The sequence below is a fragment of the Gobius niger genome, assembly GCF_951799975.1.
Source record: "Gobius niger genome assembly, chromosome: 13".
In the NCBI taxonomy this organism is placed as follows: domain Eukaryota; kingdom Metazoa; phylum Chordata; class Actinopteri; order Gobiiformes; family Gobiidae; genus Gobius; species Gobius niger.
The window spans coordinates 21,308,531-21,323,043 of NC_136864.1; the positions used below are offsets into that span (position 1 = coordinate 21,308,531).

The 14,513-nt window shown below is 43.2% G+C and overlaps 1 protein-coding gene across 5 annotated transcripts in view; it reads left to right on the forward strand.

Moving 5' to 3' along the window:
* Window positions 1–5,984: 5,984 nt before the first annotated feature.
* The window catches only part of pbx1a (pre-B-cell leukemia homeobox 1a), a 59,752-nt gene continuing 51,223 nt past the window's right edge, over window positions 5,985–14,513 (forward strand). Inside the window, exons 1-3 of one of the 5 annotated variants that reach the window (XM_079568673.1) lie at window positions 5,985–6,187; window positions 6,337–6,840; window positions 7,854–7,927. In XM_079568673.1, coding sequence (XP_079424799.1) covers window positions 6,656–6,840; window positions 7,854–7,927 — 259 coding nt within the window. In that variant the 5' untranslated portion in view covers window positions 5,985–6,187; window positions 6,337–6,655. The remainder of the gene's footprint in view (window positions 6,188–6,336; window positions 6,841–7,853; window positions 7,928–14,513) is intronic. The other 4 variants (XM_079568676.1, XM_079568677.1, XM_079568674.1 and 1 more) reach the window with 4 other exon arrangements.

Genomic DNA, 14,513 nt, shown 5'->3' on the forward strand with positions numbered 1-14,513 from the left:
GTGAGCCCTGAAGTAAAAGAATGTCCACCTCACATGAGCCTCTCCCATTGAAATAAGCCTATATCTGCCATTCTAAGGTTGGAACAGCTGGTGAGACTTCCTGTCCTGGACAGGCCAATGCAACTTGAAATTACATTTATAAAAATTACAGTTATTCTGTATTATATAACCTGTATACTAAATTGTAAAATAAAAAAATAAAAAAAAACATATTATGTAGCCTATACACTGTTTATGCACTCACTCAATCACTTTCACTCATTCACTACTGAAACCACATAATTCTACATTGGTAATTGGCAAATAAATAAAGTTTCTAGCAATATAACATTGCAGACACCATTGTCTTTTGCTTCCAGAGAGTTGTGCAGTCGAATAGCCCTCGGGACAAAGACAAAAGGGGGTTAACTATTGCTAGATTTTGAGCCAAAAGCTAGGTTAGAAGTACCAAGGTGTTCTACCGTACTAGAAGTGGATTCTACAGAAAATTGACTCAGGGGACATGAAACAAAAAGAAGAACATGCAAACTCTATGCAGAAAGGTCCCCATGGCTTGGGATATCCAACCCAGGAACGTCTTGCTGTGAGGTGACAGCTAGACATTCAGTCACTCTTGAATCCCCTTGTACAAAAAACATTATGCTGATAGAAAAGGGTGAAGGGAATGCCTTTATGTCTGTGTCCTGCATAACTCCTGCAGCTGAGGGAGATCTGGGAGAGCTGTCTCCTAGAGACACAAACTGTAGTTGGTTAGACAGTTGGTTATGCAAGAACCAAGCTTTTCCTGCAACAGTTGACAATGGTGATCTGTGGCCAATAGCAATGTTATGTTTTCTTCCAACCAGACTCTGCGACTGTGAAGGGGCAAGGGAGAAGTGGGGGTGAAATTCGGCTGAGTACAGACTGGAACCACAGCAGGACCGGCTTTACATATTTTTCTCTCAGACACGGACAGTGGTTAGCTCAAGTTTTTAGTTTGACCTGATAGAGCTTATAGAAGCCCATAACACTAAAGGAAGAACATGAGGCAGCACGATGTAAGCTAGGAAAATAATGTGGGTCTTGTCTTGTTTGGAGCAGCGCTGTCCTTGCACCAGGTGTAAGATCTGGCCCAAAAATTATTGAATGCGAGAGATTGCATGCCCTCAGTGGTTAGTCTTAGTGCTTAGCGTTGTCTTGCCTCTCAGTATGAAGCTCAATGTCGGTGTTTTTGTGTGGAGTTTACATCCTCTGTCTGTGTGGACAGATTTTCTTTGGGTGCTTAGGTTTCTTCCATTAACATAAAAGATGCTGGTATTGAGATAAAATGTGCACAAGAGGCAACAAGAGCTTTCAGAGGTGGTGCCTGCTGAGCTCCCAAGAGACAGTTTTCTAGTTGCATTTGACTGAGCTCAATATAACTATTGTCAGCCCGAGGTGATGCTGAGCCCTGCAGAGGTGGCTCAGCGAGGGGAGGGTTCTCTTGTAAACGAGTAACATCCATGATGCAGCGTGCAATGTTTAATAAAGATTAAAGAAATAAAAGTGTTCCTCCGCTGCTGCAGCCACTCACTGCAGATCCAAGCTGAGCGAGCGGGACAGAGAGGCAGCAGCCTCACGTTGGACACCGTTCGAATGCGCAAAGTTACGAAATGTACAGGATTTAATTGATCAGAAACTATCATATCGGCTGCAGAGGGGTCAGAGTTATGCAGCAGTTGCAAGAAAACTGTAGCGTATTGGAACATTTGCGCTACAGCTGCAGGATTCTTGGAGCGGCTGAATTTCTTTTGGACTGAGCTGTGGCTCCACAAGGAGCATCATCAGGAGGTAAACACTGACACACGATGGAAATGTCTCCTTAAAACTCAGATCAGACCTGGAATTGTGGCACTTGAGGCATGAGTGGTTTATTTGTGGAAAACTGTTGTTGTTTTGGTGGTAGGGGTGTGTTTGGTGTTGGGGTGTGTGTGTTGATCTACTGTATCAAAGTAGGCCGTGCGTAACCTACGCTCAAACAGACTTTTCAAGGCAATTTCGCTTTTGTTTTCAATTTGACGTAGAAGAAGACAAGGCAGCGCGATGTAAAGAGGAACATAATGTGAAGGTTGCCATAGAAGAGCAGCGTGAGTGCTGCTTATAATGAACCACGCCTCAGTCGGCCTCTTTTTCTTAAATGGGAAGAAGCAGCGGCTCTATTCCAAGCTCCTCTTAGGTGACTGAGAAAACTCCTTTCGGCCGCCTGCATCTGCAACCTTGTCCTTTCGGTCATTACCCAGATCTTATCACCATAGGTGAGGGTAAAACATAGATCGATCAGTAAATCAGCTCCCTCTTCGCCACAACAGTCCGATCACTACCAATGTTCGCACTGATCTGTCTATCGATCTCACGCTCCATCCGTCCCTTACTCGTGAACACAACCCTGAGATACTTGAACTCCACTTGAGGCAAGGCCTCTCCACCGACCTGGAGAGGGAAAGCCACCCATGGCCTCGGATTTGGAGGTGCTGATACTCATCCCACTTCACACTTGGCTGCAAACTGCCCCAGGGCAGCTGAAGGTCCTGATTTGATGAAACCAACAGAACAACACCTGAGATCCTGGGGTTCCCAAACCGGACACCCTCCGGTTCCTGGCTGTGTCTTTAAGTTCTGTCCATAAAACTAATAAGTAAACTTTTGTTTATTAATTTATACAGCATATTTCATGCGCACAGACTCAATATGCCTGGGAAGAAAATAAATAAATTACACAACATAAAAAAACTCAAATACATTAATACAGCACATACACAAAAAAACAGAAAAGCTGGAGAAATTCCTCTGTGATTTAGTTCTGGATGAGGCTAAGCTTTAGTTTTGAGTTGACTCTTCATGTCCTGGTTTTAACACCTCACACCTCACCATCTCCATACTACTATATTTTATTATTTGTAATGAAATAAAACAACTTTACTGAAATGACCTTAAATATGTTTTACTTTATTAACTTACTAATCAGTAAAAAAGGATGTTGTTCAAACGTGTGGTTTATGAAAAATTCAAATTCAACTTCAAATTCAACTTCAATTTCAAATTCAACTTCAACTTCAAATTCAAATTCAACTTCAGAACAAACTTTCTACAGCAAATACATTAACAACTAAGTTAGTATCTAGTGTAAAATATGGTATTTTTTGGCACAACCATGTGGTGTCTACAAAGACACACTTTTGGAATTATCTTGGATTATTGAGACATTTTAGACATATGTACAGGACTACGTATAGTAAAGAAACAGAATGGCATTGTGTGTATATAGCATATTATATGATAAATATCTACAATATATAAAATAGATAAATAACTTTTTGCTGAAAATACAGAACTGTTCTTCTCCACAAATGTAATTTCAAGTTGCATTGGCCTGTCCTGGACAGAAAGTCTCACCAGCTGTTCCAACCTCAGAATGGCAGATATAGGCTTATTTCAATGGGAGAGGCTCATGTGAGGTGGACATTCTTTTACTTCAGGGCTCACTGTGAGGCCTTAAGCTGAGAAAGTACTGACATGTTGTACATTTCCTGAATCCTCAGAGTCTAGAGAGTTGCCCAATATCAAACATTTGTCTTAGTGATGTTCTTTGAAGAAACAGCGTTAAACATAGTAAAACTGTTTTTATGAAAATGGTGAAAAAATGTCCTCAGGTTTGAGTTTGAGGAGCTATGGTTACCATGGTAATAGTCACAGAGTAGTACATTTGGGCTCAAATGAAACATGAAAATGTCTTCTTTACAATGATACCAAATACAATGGTGTAAATCAGTATCTAATGGGCTGGAAATGGCCTCAACCAAAAAAAGGACCAGTGTCAAAAGCGACTTTTTTGACATGGGGGTGGTTCACTTCAACAGCTGAAAACTATGATAAAGCTGTAACTCTGAAAAGGCTATCATACAAAAATATAAACCTCAGACATGGACCTACTTAAAAATCAACGATAGCTTTTGCCACCTTTTCGGTACCGATATTTGGTCTGGCCCATGGACTAATTATGAACATCCTGTATTTCCAATAATAATTGAGTGGATCCTATAAAGTGCCATTTGCTCCTGTTGTCCCTGACTAGTCTATATTGTGTTAATGAACTGGAGTATTTTGTATATTTGCCAATACCTTTATTCATGGAGTATCACTACAGCAAACGAGTCACATGGAATTTTAGCCTGATGCCCTTCCTGCTGATGCTATCATCCAGACACAGGCTATAGCTAACATCAAGAAGATTTCACATTTCTCCTTGTGTCTGTGTGTGTTTTCTGCACCAGTTTCACATAAACTGCACTGGTGTCAGCCACACTGATTCTGACAGGTTGCCCCAGCACCTGGATGGGTGAGGATGGGTCAAAAGCAGTTTGTTTATTTGGGTGGGACAGTGGATGTTATTGACCACACATTAGACATGCAAGTAAACACACCACACTGGATTGAAGTCATGGGCTTATATCCGTCTGTTGCCCCTCACTTCTCATTCATCCTGGCCTATTGTACGTTATTTTGGGGGCGATGGGGTAAAACCAGAGCATGAGGAGAACATGCAAACATCTGGACAACTTACAGTTTAAAACAATTTGTCTCACACCCTCAGTTGTTTGCCATAAAACTGTATAACATTTATCAGTTTGACATTAGTCATACCCCGAGCGCTGGTCCGTACAGATTGTCAGCTACTTCTTGATTGAGAGCATAATCCCCAAACGGTTACAGATCGATATGTGTCCTTCATCCACAGCTGATAAGAGAACTGTCTTTCATCTGGAGCTAATAAAACAGTGGTGTGGCCATTGCTCCCAATGTGCAATGTATTGACGCAGTATAGACTTTTATAATGAGACACAAGGGGTGCCTTTTGCATTATATTAACTTGTGCCACTGTGACATTGCGATGTGAAGCATAACTGTTGTTTGGCTATCCTAGAAATAAGTTTGGAGACTCTCCAGAGTCCTGACTTGTAAGTTCAGAGAGTGCTACATCACCAGCTCTACTCCTTGAAGCTGTTGCTGCTTTACTTTGACGATAGGCTACAGGTAGACAAACATGAGGCTTAAACACATTTGAGTTTTTTCTGAATGCTGTACTTGTGGAGTAGAATATTGCACATGAACAGCAGCTCATCTCTATTTTTTCACTGGAGAACTTGGAAATAATGTTGATACTCAAGATAACCTTTTGACCTTTCACTACGACAGAGAGCAGTGATAATGTGTTTATATGCCTTTTAGCCTTTAGCTATTTGTTCAGTACACATAAGTCATCACTCTTTCCACTTTGTGTCGTGCCAAGAAAAAGACAAATGTGATATGGTTTACCGACCAGCGGTGTGTAGACAATTTTCTCGCATGCATTTAATTTACAGAGCATTCATATGTGTTTTTTCAACTTTGCTAAGGCCACAGAAGCACATGAACTGCAGTTTTGTTTCTCTTGTGACGCAGTAGCGATGTTCCGCAGCGTGGCTTTAATTTGACAGAGATCACACACCTCACATAGTAATTATTGCTTCTGTAATTAGATAGTATGCACAGATATGAAAAGGGAAGAAAAGGGTTGGGTTATATAAAATAAACACCCTACTTACTTTTGTAACTCCATACAAAAAAAAGGAAACAATTTGGTTTGCCCCAACTGTTGTTCAAGCAGTGGTTGGATCCTGGACGCTGGAGCACTTGAGGAATCACTTGCAGACAGTTGTGTGTTACTACTACAACAGGGCCTCCCGCAAAGTGCAGCATGTGCTAATAAATCCATTGCTGATTTATTATAGCGTTGACTGATTGCGCGGATGTAAATATTGCCGGGGAAAATATACAGCGAGTGTGACAGGGCGTCTCTCCCGAGCGGCACGCTGCGCTGTCCTGTTGGGTCAGCGCTCCACTGCCACTCACCATTATTTATTAGGCTACATATTCACTCTCTATCCATCACTGTATTGCCACCCGGTCCGGTCACATCTCTTTATGTTTATTACAGTGTCCCACCTTCCCGAAGCCGGATGATTGACGTTTTCGGAGAGGCACGAGGTGGGACTTGCGCGCTGGCTTCTTCTCCAATCGCGGCGCGAGGGGCGGAGGCTTTCCATCCATACTCCGATTATGAGTCAGTTACCAGACATAAGCGGAACAATAACACTTGGTGGCACTTTGGACGCGAAAACCCTCCTCACAGGCAAGTTCAGCGCGTCGTTCAGGGGAGGGGGGGCACGGCGCGTAATTAGGGGCTAGCGGAACGGCGCCTTGCACTTTTAATCACATTACGCGCCTGTAATGTTCAATGCTGTTTTTTCTCTCTCTCTCTCTCCTCTCTCTTCCCTACAGTAGCGGTGCAGGAGTGGCCAGAGCCAAAAGCAGCGATTCAGATCAGATTTCACCTAAACCAGCTGGAAGAGAGACCGAGAGTGCTTCCCTCCTCCCGAATCTAGAAAAGCTTACCAAGGAAAAGGAGTGTCGCGCTGCTGCTGCTGCTGCGAGAGAGAGGCGCTGAGGGATCCACAGGAATTTCCACGGGATATTTTTCTCTTTCGCTGTTGTTGAAGAAGAAGGAGAAGAAGGAGAAGAAGAAGAAGAAAGAAAAAAAAATCAACCACGCACGTTTGAAACAAAGTTGGAGGTGAGGCAGCCGGAGCCGTGGTCGAGGATGGACGAGCAGCCGCGGTTGATGCACTCCCACGGGGTTGGCATGGCCGGACACCCCGGCCTGGCGCAGCACATGCAGGACGGTACAGCGGGGACGGACGCAGAGGGCAGGAAGCAGGACATTGGAGACATATTACAGCAGATCATGACCATCACAGACCAAAGCTTGGACGAAGCGCAAGCGAGGTGAGCGCCTAAGCATCTTAACCACGGGGGATGTGAAAGCATGTGGGAACCAAGGGACCTTTAGGGGGGGGGGTTGTCTAAATAAAAGCAAACGCCTACTGAAGAAAACAGCTCACAAACTTGTCACGATTCAAGTTTGCCTGGTTCAATCTCGCAAAGATGAGTGGCCAATTGTATACGTGTTCCAAAGGAGCTTACAGTGTAATCCTGCCATAATAACATGTTGCAGATCACCTCATCTACTTTCACTATGCACACACACACACACACACACACACACACACACACACACACACACACACACACACACACACACACACACACACACACACACACACACACACACACACACACACACACACACACACACACACACACACACACAAAGCATCAGTTACCTTAAGTGTGCTGTAGTCTAGAAAAAAAAAGGGGAAAAAAAGCAAACAATCTACAAAAAAGTGAATTCTTAAGAAGTCATTTGCCATTCCTGCGATGTTAATAATAATACTTGATTATTCACTTCATAATTTTCTGCATATGGTATAAATGTACCAGAGGAAGATATTTCACATTGCCACTGAACACTGGAGCTGTCAAAGAGTCGTCTCCAGCAGTTTTATTTGTTTCCCCTCGATTTCAGCTTGTGTGTTCCAAGCAGGGGGTGTGGACCCAGGAGGGATGTGTGTAGATTTTATTTGGGTCAACTAGCATTTCATGAAATCAAGAAGCGTGTTTTTTTGCGATAAATGGAAAACAGCTGGTTATGGGGCTGTGAGGGGAAAAATGGCAACAAAAAAAAATGGCTCTCGGATCACTGATGTCAGAAGGCAGATTAGACTCCACGGGTTGGACTTGAGCTGTGATTTATTTTAGCGTAAAAAAAAAAAAAAAATCCCACAAATCCCTCCAGAAGAGATTGCATTGGTTGAAATTTTGAAGAAGTGTGTTTGGTGATGTTGTCACTTGCTTGTTTTTTTTTTTGTTGGTGACGTTTTGTGTTTCTTTTCCCGTAGGAAGCATGCACTGAACTGCCACAGAATGAAACCAGCTCTTTTCAACGTCCTGTGCGAAATCAAAGAGAAAACCGGTGAGTGTTGTGGCCCTTTTTCTTGTTTTTGCTGGATGTTTTCATTGGCAAAAGCCCGGGATGTATTTCGTTTATGATAAGTCAATGACACAAGAGTTGGATCGGTGTACGAAAACGTGCAACGCTGGCATAAAGATGTAAAGAAAAAGAAACAAATCTTGGAGCACTTACATCGACCAGCCATATTTGTCTCACAAGTTATTTACATCTTTTCCACGGCTGTCTGAAACTTTGCGCTGCATTGTCAATTTATTATAATAGTCAAATTGTGGTCACCTACCCTGCCCGCCCACCCCACTGGAATGCTGTTTTGTGATTGGTTGATAGTGTTTTGCTGCCGTCATTTGGGCATCTCTCTCTCGCTGTCAGGGCTTGGCTCCCGCTCACTTCTTCATGTGTGTTATGTTTTCTTTGGCCTGGGTTTTTTTTTTCTGGGGATGGAGCTCTTGGTAAAGCGAGGCTTGTGTTTTGCATGCACGGGCAGGTGAGAGAGGGATTGTTTATGTGTTCGCAAACCGGGGTCAACGCGGTGAAACTGACTGGTGTGAATCATTAGTCGGTTGAGAGCGGATTAAAGAACTTTTTTTTAATTTGCGATTGCAGCTTTGAAACTGACTGATAGACAGACAGACAGACAGACAGACAGGATAGGTGCAGGAGATAAATGTGCTGTCTGACACTGCCCTGGAAGGTGACAGAATGCTCTCATAGACCGGACTCTTTCATTTGAGCCACTTTGCAAGAAATAAACACTCAGACAACATGCTTCTCTTGAACTCTGTAACCCTATCCTGTATGACTAAGAACTTGGCAACGCTGTCACTTTTAGAATTTTTTTTTTTCTTCTTCTGTTTTTAGATTTCTTTGTAGAGGAAGAAGCTGAGGCCCCGGTTCCTAAATGGCACAGCTTTAGGAGAAAGAAACTAAAATAATAAAAAGTCCAGGAGAGTTATGCTTAGTCTTTTTGTAAACCGTCTGGCGTCTGTGGGAGTTCACGCAAAGTTCGTTTCCAAAAAGACTAAATGACTTGGACCTTTTCCTGGCTCCTTCCCTCCCCTCAGTATCCCCCCCGCCCCCCCTCCCCTCCTCTTCCCATCGTTCTTGGCAGCCCGCTTCAATTTTTCCGAGTTTGGAAATGACAAAATATACATCGCGTCTTGCCTTAAGTGCATCCCGCTGATTTATGTTTACAGCTGAAAAACCGAAAAGAAAAAAGAAAAGAAAATTGCGCACCACGAATCGGCTTCCTCTAAGTGATTGTTTTTTATGAGGCTAGATTACCATGTAAAAGTTGAGAATTACCGGGGCGCTTTACGAGAAGGACTTTAATGGCTGCCTCTTCCTCTGTTGGAGATGAGCTGCCGCGGCCCGTATTGTGCAGACCGAAGCTGAGAAATCCTTTCAGTGCAGTGACAGACAAAATGACTGGAAGACTTCACCATGGCATTTACAGCCGAATTTGCTGAGTGCAGTGTATATCGGCGCACCGTACAGCCTGCAATTTGTCAGGCCTTTTTTTAAATATTCTTTACAAAGAGTCAGCTCCTCTTTTGCTTCTCCTACATTGTTGCAGTCAATGTCTCAGACAGGGGAGAGTGCTGCTTCTGCTGCTGCGAGCTGCGCTCCTTGACCCCATGCTTTCTACATTTCGGCGCACTATATATAAATGTTGCATGCGGTGAGGTGCGTTGTGTGTTCCTTTGAGTTGTCAGAGCGGTGATAGGTGTAAAGGGGGACAGTGAAGAGAGTAGCAGACAAACAAGGTGAAAGTGCATGTTGTAAAGGGCAAGCATTAAAGGTGCACTATCAAAAAAACTTACATCTTACGAGAACAATATGGCAAAATGCTTTGGCCTGACTACAAAATCAATGGTGCTCAACCTTTTAACGCCACCTAATAAGACCAAACACTACCTAACAAAAACAATAGCTCTTTGAGTACCACTAGATGTAATACATCTTCCCAGAAGATGGTGAAAGACTGTTGTGGAGTGGAGGGAGCTGCGCAGGAGGAAGAAGAAGGAGGAGGTGGAATTGACCAGTGCAGGACACCACGCTCTGAAACAGGGACAAACCCAGGAGGCGCTGCACCGCTTAAGAGGATGTTTGTTTGTTTGTTTGTTTGTTTGTTTGTTTGTTTGTTTGTTTGTTTGTTTGTTTGTTTGTTTGTTTGTTTGTTTGTTTGTATACTTTATTGTCCCCGTAGGGAAATTTGTCCTCTGCATTTAACCCATCATCAAAGGATCAAAGGCAGGCACGGTTTCCCCGACCTCCAAAAACATACTGGTCAGGTTGGCCCACAGTACTAACACCTGAACACAATTTTGTTGTACGTTTGTACAAATAAACTTACCTACTTACTTACATAGTGTCTATAACTGGACTGAACTTGTACCATGTACCACCAATAGTACCTGTCCTACAGTTTGAGAACCAGTGCTTTAAACTTTGTACTAAAGTTGAACCATGATGGCAGTCCAGGACCCCCACTGTAATAACTAATTAACATTTAACACCTTGTTTAGTCATTTGTATTTACATTTATTACCTTTTTTGACTTCAATTCACACCTTTTTGTTCAATTCACACATAATATGCAATTAGAAATCAAATTAAACACACTATCAATATTTTTGTATCTTGAAATCATTTTGAGAACCCCAGCTCAGCGCTCATGACCCGACCCTCACTTTGGGAACCATTGGTCCAGTGAACCAGTGGATAAGGCTGCTGTGATGTCGTGTAGTGGGTTAAAGTATTTCTGTAATATTTATACTTGAAAGGCAGCACTATGGTAAATGGTCTAAACTTATATAGAGGCTGGCAAAGACTAGAATTAGCCTTGGAGAGCTTTGATTTGACAAATACTGCTGGGCTATACAATACCACCGTATGAAATCCTTAATAACGTAACCATTCACCGGGTGATATTCCTCAAATGCATGGGTATAAAGTTGGACGTGTCCCTTTAACCGCTGTCCCCACCCTGTTGACTGTGTATCTATGTCAGGGTCGCCCCGGTGTCAGTGCGTCCGAGTGTTTAGCAAGCTTAAACAGGCTCAGCTTTGCACACCGCCCCATGGAAAACCGCCGGCTTGTGTTACCACTCAGACACCGCTTGGGCCGCCACGAGTGTTGTATTTCACTAAAAACACTTGCACCCATCCCGCGGCCCCACTTCAAACTCCTCTCATTGTTTCAGCAAGTTCCTGACTAGTCTTCCTGCACTTGCTTAACATCCTGAAGAACAAAAAAATCTTTGTTTGCCTTCACAATGTGGGCGGCTGACACGTACAGGTTCATGACAACACACTGCATTGAAGTCCCTGTGTGTCTAATACATTATAACATAGTACAAGGCAGTGGTTCTCTTTTATTTTATTTCATGAAGCAACAGTCAGTGCTACAATCACTTTTCATATTTTTTTTATCCAGCATCTAATTAATATTTACTAAGTAGCACTATAACAACTGTGGTACTTTGGCTTCTTCAGGTGGTTCCCAGGGTCATCTGCAATTTTGGATTTTATTCAATGTATTATTTTCCCTTTAGTAATGCATTTAAGTTAGGTCTTAAATAAGATTTGAACCACTTTAGGTTTTATCTTAGATCTCTTTTGGTCTAGGCCTGCTGGTTCTTGGAAGGTCAAATATTTTATGTGATGGTACTTGTAAGGTCACATATGTTAAGAGGTGGTAATTGGTGTTTGAGCTGTTTGAGAACAGCAGATCTAACATGTGTTAGTCACACATTGCTGTTTAGAAAAATAAAAGTTGTGTTAAGTCTCATCTCAGACCAGACTTAAATCAGTCTGATCCAGGGCTGAATAAGGACAAAACACAGATCAAGCCAGTTCTAAACCAGGACCAGTCCAGGCCTGTAATAAAATCACAAATTCAAATTGTCTAAAAGAAGTAAACCTACTCTAAAATCGTCCTTTCCGGAGTTAACCGAACACATTTCTACCTTTGCCAAAGTAAGACAAGTCAGACACCAACTCCGTGCTTCTGGTGTCAAATTTCAAACTCTCTCTCTCTCAGCCTTCCCGCGCATGTGTCTGTGTGCAGCGCTGCACCACTATCGGCCTGGCCGGGACTACTTCGGGTTCAGGCCACTCCGGAGTCAGCAGCCTCATATTACCCCCATCGCGGGACGGGGTCAGATGGAGAGCTTGCTGCATGACTAATACGATCAGACGGATAATGCATTACGCTGCTTGAACTTCTCGGGAGCGTGTGGGAGCGCAGACCTGCTGAATCAGTGGCCGGCCCCTCGCGCTCACGCCCGCTAATTAGCCACATAAACACGTCGCCCAAATTCAGCGGGCTCAGAGCGGCGTTAACGGCACCACTTCAGCCGGAGCCCTTGTGCACTGCCCTGTGAGAACGTGTTAGAAATGACACCGCTGGCTTTTTAAGGTGGACTGGGCAGTGAGTTGTTTACACAGCGTTAGGATTTAAAGCGACTTGTTCGACCTAAAATGAGCCCTTAACTAACTAGGGCTCATTTTCATCTCCACTTGCCTATCATTTATTTATACCTGTCTAATTGATTAGGTTTCATACGCATCCTCACACAACATCACCATTAATGTGGATATCTGACTCCAAATGGTGCTATTGATTACCGAGAAATTCCTTTACATTGTTCTTATTACTGTGTAGTGCGCATGATGACTGGCGTTGTACACTTGTTGTTTCAATGTTCAACACTGTGGAAGATTATTTGAATGACAAATATGTCAGTCATTAGTTGAAGGGAACATGAAAAAGGAAGAAACATTCAACATGTGGCCAATGCGGTTATCTTCTCTGCTTGTTTTTTTTTTTATTTACCCCTTCGCTTTGAGACTGTTAATGTTTTGGGCTGTTGTTATGTGACGCCAGGGGCACAAGCTGTTGTTTCTGGTTAAACACAATTCGAATTTTTACTTGCAGATCTCTGAAAAAAGAAGAGGAAAAAAACGTCCAAATGTCCAAGTGACCCTGAAGTCAAGTTGTGCGCGATTGGGCCACATTAAGCCCGCGCTCCGATGGCGCTCTGGTGGTTGCAGTGGCGTTTTCTGGCCTGGACATCACCGGCCCATCACTACAGCTCCCAGTGCTGCTGTTTTTCAGTATTTAATTGACACGGCTGTCCATGATGAGTTCAGGGGTTAGTGTTGCCTCTCTTTGTTACCCTCCTCTCATCTCCGCTGACAGATGGAGGCATTAGTCTCCAATGTGGCGCTGTCCTGAAACTAATGGCTATGTCCTTGGCTTTCCCCCCACTCTCCGCCGCGCTCGAGCCGGGGTACTAGTAGTATATCTGTCCCCGGCTTTGGAAGTGCAGAAGCAGCAGTTTACCCCCACCACCCCCTTCCTTCTTCAACCCCCCCCCCCCCAACATGTTTTAGTTTCCACGGAAATAAGGCTGAACGGGACTCTTGTCTGTGTACTCATAAATTACTCGCTGCAAAAGTTATAGAGGAAAATGTTGCTTGGACTTGTACAATTTTCATGTGTTCTAGCGTGAATACTGCTTTGTTATACTAGACTACATATTTTAAAACTCTACTAAAGTTTCTGATCTTTTGTCATGGAAGCTTAAGTGCGTTCCCAAGATTTATCGGTCTGCAACACAAAAAGGCGCAAAGATGAGGCTTAAAAACTAGTCACGCCAGAACAAATCACATTTCATTCTTAACTAAATTCTGCATCTTTCTTATGTTATTTGCTTGAGCTTTTTTCTGGGAAATACAGCGGGCGTTTTTCCTCTTCTTTTTTTTTTTTGTTAAGCTGTTCCCTGTCCTCCGCTATAAACTGGCTGCCAATTAGGACGGCTAATATATTATGCAAATGTTGACTGGCTTAATTGAGACGTGTTAATCATGTTTTAAGAGGCTAATCACAGGCCTGTATATCTGAGGTGGGAGTAGTAATTAGCCGTGATAACAGATCTGGCTGCAGAATGGTCATATTCGGAGGGAGCTGCATATGGTGCGGGGCGTTTTACGAGAAGTTTTGCTTATGTTACGGCGGGGACGTACGTTTGTTTACACACTTGCACCGGGATGAATGGCTCCCTTGAGGGCAAATCTAAACAGGGAACTCGATGGTAATAGTCATAGAGATTACGGCATGCTTTTTTTCCCTGCAACACGTGTTTTGGATACCCACACAACCTGGCTGTGACTGTTAGTTATTGGTATATTTACTTTCTGTTTGTAAAAGTTATAGTCAAGGTATAGTCTTATGCAAAATCTCCTTTGTATTTTACCCAGCCTTCTGCCAGTGCCACTGTCAGGCACACTGAGTGACCCGTCTTCAGATGTTGAGTCAGAAACTAAGCAAGAATGACCTCATTGCTTGGATTAGCTCACTTTGCATGCTTCAGATTGATATGGGGAACCTGTAGCTTTCAATTGTGATCTTCCCATGAGGGCATTCAAAGTCCACATACTCCTAGTCATGAAAGAGTGAGTGTGCGACTCACCCACAATATGTAAAATATGTCCAGAGCAAGCAAAAACTACTAGCATGCCCCCTCTGAGAGACATACCGTATCTGTGCTGAAATGTTGTTCACAAAATAGTGCGTTACATTA